The sequence below is a fragment of the Brachionichthys hirsutus genome, unplaced genomic scaffold (assembly GCF_040956055.1).
Source record: "Brachionichthys hirsutus isolate HB-005 unplaced genomic scaffold, CSIRO-AGI_Bhir_v1 contig_1478, whole genome shotgun sequence".
Taxonomy (NCBI): Eukaryota; Metazoa; Chordata; class Actinopteri; order Lophiiformes; family Brachionichthyidae; genus Brachionichthys; species Brachionichthys hirsutus.
Genome location: NW_027180529.1, coordinates 143 through 6983, shown reverse-complemented (window position 1 = coordinate 6983; position 6841 = coordinate 143). Strand labels below are relative to the sequence as shown.

The following is a 6841-nucleotide window of genomic DNA, read 5'->3' as shown; positions in this document are numbered from 1 at the left end:
CCCCATATAATTGTTTCCAATGTTAAAACAAAAACAGTGATAACTGCAGCTTTCACCAAATGTGCTCATTTAATTGATCATAAAACAATCATGTCAATAAACTGATATCCAAATTGGTTCCGCAGCAGGGATGAGATTGGATTTCATTAAATGGGAACACAAAGACTTTATTACAATGAGATTAACGTTTGAAATAGGTTTCTTCTGTTCACTAATTTTCCCAATTATGGTGTCAAAATATGATATTATCTTATGTCAAAATAAAAAAAAGGACTTTCTAACTTCTTAATGTTACAAAAATGATACAAAAACAGATCCTTAGTTCATAAGAGTGGGGAAAAAAGCCTGTTTGGCAGCGTGTCACGAGCGACGACGGACCTGCTAGTCTCACGCAGACATGTGATGCAAACACAGTTGTGATTGGCTCACACTCCTTTAACCTGAAACGGTGACGATTCAGGTAATGTCACCTGAGCCGATTTAGGAGCCTTTGTGCCATTACCACTGGAGTCACACAAGGCAATGCACTGCATATTTATTACAAGGAACACATTACAAGACATAAACTGCAAAAAGACACTACTTTGCAGGCGAATCTGTGATTGTAAAGTGTCTTAGTGTGTACACCGAGTACCTGATCTCTGTTTAAACTAAGGAAGCAACATGAAGACAGGCATGCAAGGGCGTCGCCACGCACGCTCAAACTCGCAAAGCACATGAAAAATCTGACACTGACAGGAGCCGGGGAAATGCTTGGGATTTTCGCCGAGATACAACACTGTACTACTGAGGAAAATTATATGCATGAATGTTTGTTTTTTTTAAATAACAGCTGACATTTTTCACTCACTTGTGGTGTCAAATACTTGGTGGGTTTTTGTGAGAAGAAAGGAAGCAGCAGGTTTTGGGCACAGATTCAACACTGCACCGTAGGCCACTCCTCGTTTTTGTTCTATTTGCTTTTTAATCTGGTTGCTCAGCGCTCCTCTTCGCTTTCACTATCATGGCATTCCATGGGAAATATCTACTGGAGAGCCAAGAGAATTATGAGGAATTCCTCGAAGCAATTGGTAAACAGGTTTTCTTATTGCGTCTATATTGATTGACGGGAGTCATTGTTAATTAAAACTCTTGGAATCTCCGTCATAGATCTCCTCCATGCCAAGACCGACGGCAAAGTGCTAACAAACGTGGAACAGAATGGAAATGACTTCACCTGGACGCAATCCATCCCTGGCTGGACCTGGACCAATACGTTCACCATTGGTCAGGATTGTGAACTGGTGACACTGAAGGGTTTAAAGTTCAAGGTGAGTTAAAAAACAGGCACTGGTGAAAATTACAGGTACTTGAAAAATAAATTAGCCAGAACTTTGCTGCAGTTCATCAGACTCTTCTTAACCTCTAGGCTCCTGTCACTATGCAAGATGGCAAAATATCCATACAGTTTCCTCAGTATATGTTCACGGCAGAGATCATCAATGATAATCTGGTAATGGTAAGAAAATAAACCCTTTTTCATGCACAGAAGCAACGAAAGGATTCCTACAGTAGTCTGTTTTTGATAAATATATATATATATAATTGTGTTTAAAATGTTTTCCCTCATCATCTCTTCCAGAATTGTACAATTCCAGGAGAGAAAGGTGTGACTTTCAAGAGAACGAGCAAGAAGACATAAAACTGCGAGACGTGGTTCAGGTTTCATGGCTGAGCTCATGAGACGCGCATGAGAATGTAGGAGGGGAAACAGCATGAATTACAGAAGCAATGAAATGAGGATCAGTTGGAACGTCTCTCAGCGTGACAGAACTGCAATTGTTCTGACTCCGCACAATAAAAAGAAAAAAATATGGTGTGTTTGTTTTTTTGTTGGTGAATGGTCGAAGTTATCTGTAAAATGGAGTTTTCCACGTTAAAAATAAATATTTATTTACTGACTCCGTTCTGGATCTGATCTGGGTGCAATTCGGTGGGGAGATAGAGACCCCCACCCTACACTCCATAAACGGTCAATAATCAACTGAGACAGTGAGGAACATATTTTGAAGTTCCATTGATTGCAACGTTAACAAAATATTCAAAGTGATCCAGAATCTCTTCTGGATTAATCCCCCGGCGAGTGTAATATTACCACCTCAAGGCCTCTTTTTTCCATCAGAGGATCGCTTCATCAGATGATTATCTGACTCAGACATGCCATCTGTGGTGTTGAAGTATAAAGTTCAATTTCCTCTTCTATAAAAGTCTGTGCACCAGCTGTCATGACACCAAAATCGCTGCCCGTGTACCCGCTATAATGGAGAAGAGCGCCACTCAAAGACCAAATGCTGCCGTGTGGCGATGGGATGGCAGAATCTCACAGCTCCGTAATAAACTCAACTGTCTGTCCGGCACTTGGAGAAAGCCCAGACTCCTTGCTTGGAGGTGTTGGCAGACACATGGGGAGGGAGAGGGCCTTCTGAGCTGAGGATACCTCTCCTCAGTCCACGCACAGAACCTCGGCAATAGTACAACAAAAAGTGACAAGATTTTAGAGAGTGTAATACAAGCTAAAATAGACTTATGGTGAATTTTAATTGACTGTGGCCAGTGGCTAAAGCAGCCCCCCCCCCCCAAAAAAAAAAAGAAGGTCAGCAGCTCGACCTCCAAATTACAGTTCGCCTTTTCATAGGGCCTGTAGTAGGAGGAGGAAGAGGAAGAGGAAGAGGAAACCTGCATTACCTTTTCCCATAATGACGCGGGGTATTCGCCTGCGCATGCGCACAACAGGCACTTTGCTGCCATCAGCTGCACTTCTACGCTTCTGTAATAAATAACAAAAGAAGGAAATTATTTTTAGATGTCGTGTCTTGCGGGTATTCATTAAACTTTAACGAGGATTTTAATGGTCGGTAAATTTCGGCTGCAACATGCAGAGATCATCGGAATCGCCTGTTTTGCCTTTTTGAAACGGCGCACCTTCACATTTCCACCACTAGAAGGAGCCCTTTGCAAAAGCAAAATAAAAACTGGTACTGTATTCAAAATTCTTTATATTAATTCTCAAACTTACTTACCGGCTCTGCTATTGGATTTTTTTAATATATATTTTTATCTTTGGCATTGAAAATGTTATTCTTTAAGTGCCGGAAATAAATAAACAATATTGACAACAATAAAATCTACTTTCATATTTCCACAATTAAGCAGTTTTACCTTTTCCACATTCTCAGGAAGTCTGCACAGGAATTGTTCACTGCAACACAAACACATTTTAAAATAAAATAAAAAAAGGTAAACTCAAAAGGAACGTATTCTTATCAATACAAGGCATGGCTTGGTGAGTACTAGAATGAATGATTGAAATTGAAATCAACTGAATTATATTGGCATCCAGACTCAATATCTAACGAAACAGGCAGCAATAACATTTTCATTATTTTAGGAAGTAGATTAATATTATTAAAGCACAGAGTGAATAAAGCTGCCAGAATCCAAAGGAAAAATTGGCTGTCTCCATAAGCTCCATTTATATAAAATTTATGTCTACAAATGAATACCTATTTTCAATTAATTATCATAGACAAGTCAACAAATAGACAATTATAATAGTCACAGATCTGGTGAACCTACCATATTTATTGGGTTTGTAAAATAATGCAGCTGTAACAATTAACGTAATTAACATGTTGACCTCATCTCAACTGCTAATAATACATACTTACTATTTATTAATACTATATTGCTCATTTAATGTTGCATTTTTATTTTAAAGCCCTTCAGCTGAGATGCCCACAACAAACACAAAGTGAGCAGACCCCTCCCATTCCAAGCCAGCCCTTTCTAATTCTTCCTCAAGGGCACATAGAGGGAAGCCGGCAGCATCCTTTTAGCCCAGGCATACAAAGGCTTACAGGAGGCTGTGAGAAGGATCCATTATTACACTGACAGCTATGAGCACTCCCCGCGTTTCCACCCCATCCATCTTCCTGTACAGATGAACCACGACGAATCTCACATCCTTAAAAAAACTATAAAATCAGCACAAATACATCTTAAAATAGTTGAAAGTAGATGTAGCAGAGGCTCAAATATTTACTCAGACGGCTGAATTGTGATCAATATTAGTCAATTCGCAAACATCATCTCTGACAAAGGCCACATGCTTGAATATATTTCAATATATAAAAAATACCATTAAATAATAAATTAAAAACTGATTGAGTTGTGATGCAGCTAAGAAGCAGGAACTGAGACTATATAGAATACTGAGTAATAGTTTTATCTGCAGTTGGAGTAGAAGCATGGAACATGGATATACACTATTATTATTGTGAGTTATTTTCTCTTATTTGACCTCAAATATAACAGGCACTTCATTTCAAAACTCTAAAAAAACAACATTCAAGCACAAGTCCTGCATTCAATAAAAAATACAACTCGAGCCAGAAAAAAAAAATTCATTTAGATTTAAATAGCCCACGTGTGTGCATATGAAGTTATTTAAATCTGATTGCATAATTAATGAGCATTTAAAATGTAATCTGTAATGTTACCAAGAACTACAACTGCCAAATAAAAATAAAAATGAGAAAAAGAATACCGTGAAATACACTGTAGCAGAATAGAGTCAATCTACTTACCGGTAGTCACGGTCAACCACAGGTTTGTACCAGATAATAGGAGTAATAGGTTGCAGAGGCAGTGTGTGGTAACAGCTGGAGGAGTAAGCCCTGCTGGGCTTGTTGCATTATCTTCTGCCTGAACCTACAGGGGGCAATGCTACGGAGTCACACTTTCCAACAAAGAAACACACCCATCCAGAGTTCAGTTCACTTGTTTATTTTTCCCATGACAGTAAAATTCCTTCTAATATTCAGTGTCATATAAACCAAGACCAAAAAAAAGGTACAAAATTATCCAAAAAACTAAAAACCGAATCCCATTTCATTATCACGTCAGACGAGTGTTGCTTGGAGTGAGTGGCAGCACTCTTCCTGGTAGGAAAGAATGCACAGGGGGGCAAAAAAACCCAACAACCTAAAAAGCTAAAAGACAAATTCTTTCAGTAATATCTAGCACTTAAAAGAGGCGGCTGCAATATGCAACATATTCAATGTGTTTAGCGCCCGCTGGCCTCGAGGAGGCCGAGCTACAGCAAGTCAATCACATATTTAACACAAATAAGTTACAAAACCAATGAACGAGTGGTGTGCACGAGACAGTGACGGCTGTGGTCAGTTTAACGTAAAAAATAACATATTGCACCTTTGACATGTCAGCGAGAAGTTGCTCATGAATTATGGAAAAGAGTATATTGAATTCTCAAAAATATTCCAGCTCACACCGACAGCATTCATCAGGGCAACCACAAAAAAAATACATAAAAGGAATATTAATAAAAATGACAAAAAATATTACATAAAGTTTAAAAAAAGGCATAGTAACTTGGTTCATAGCAATGAGGAGCACACCAACACACAATTTACAGGGTGAGGGAAAACAGCTTTGACGACTGCAATAGTCTGAGTGTTGTCGTTTTCGAAGGCATCCTGTGGCATCATGTAAGAAATGTATGTCCGACTAAGTTTACGATCCACAGCAGAAGCTCGTCAGCGACCGAGGATGTACTTAGAGGTCCAACGTCACAGCAGAACAGTTTGAAGTCAGACATAATTACACACAGAAGGTTCTTGTGCACAATAATCATTACATTAAACTAATCGCTGCCGACTGAGAGCTTACGTTTTCTCAGTAGACTCCGGAGGACAGCAAACGATCAAACATTTGTGTGGATTCGTTCATCTTTGAAGTCCAGATTCTCAAATGTGATCCGAAATGCTGGTGAACTGACCGTCTTTGGGCTTTGGCCTACCGGCCGTCTGAATAAATCAGCATTTTCATTCAGTCGTTTGTTCAGACAAACACACGACAGATGATTCAGTAAGGAGAATAATTACTGGTCGTAAGCGCCGTCTTAATTCAGTCAACATGCCAGAGCCTCGAGCCCTTCGCCATTTAAGCCGTCGCCATGGTAACCAACGGGCAACCCTTATGATGGACGCAGGGAGTGTGGATCTTCCGTGACCTGGATGACTGAGAATCTTAACAGGAAGAGGAATATTGGGCATTCATTGGTGATCCAGTGATGAAGACGGGGAATATGTCCGACCCTAGCAGATAATGCCTCAGCATCCACTTTAAAGCATAATGATGCACAGAATAAAGGAAAGGCCGACAATTTGAGCATTCAAACCTGAGCCTGAATACAATGTTATAAAGAAAACTCTAATTAATCAACGCTGTGTTTCTAAACTGGTATGACTAGTCTATAAAAACAAAAGTGAAATAAACAATATCAAGATGAAAAAAAAAAATGAAAAAAAAAAGAGTCCTCATAAATAAAAGCTTTGACATGTTTCAATGGCATCATATTCAAGTAATCTTGTTCAAGTCCCTGATACTTAGTGGTTCATGTAAACATCGGATCCTCAACACAGACACGGAACCAACAGTTCTTTAGAAGGCAGCAGCAAATTCCCATTTACAACACACAGCCGTCCTCCACGTCTCCCACGCCACGCTGGTCCAGCCACGCCAGTTTGTGTTCGATTCTTTGAGCGGTGCAGGAGACGCTTTAGTACAGAAAGGCCTGCAGCTGCCAGAGGGTCGCCGTGTGAAAGCTCAGCCACGCGGCCCGACTTTGGAGATGAGCGGGCAAGAAAAGACACAGAAAAAAAAGCCATGCAGGCTTGTTGAAGTAGGTTTCACCTGCTGCGCTGAGAACAAGGAATGGTCCGTCCCCTCCGGTCTAAAAAGGTGAGGAATTCTCAGAGGGGCCCTTCAGCTCAAATCTAAA

General features: G+C 40.0%; 1 protein-coding gene across 1 annotated transcript; it reads left to right on the top strand.

Annotated features, from left to right (window-relative positions):
* The first annotated feature begins 1002 nt into the window (after window positions 1–1002).
* LOC137915845 (gastrotropin-like) lies at window positions 1003–1791 on the top strand. The gene is made up of 4 exons (XM_068758965.1): window positions 1003–1070; window positions 1150–1310; window positions 1409–1498; window positions 1622–1791. The coding sequence occupies exons 1-4, from the start codon at window positions 1004–1006 to the stop codon at window positions 1679–1681; spliced, it is 378 nt and encodes a 125-aa protein (XP_068615066.1). The 5' UTR covers window position 1003; the 3' UTR covers window positions 1682–1791.
* Window positions 1792–6841: the final 5050 nt, after the last annotated feature.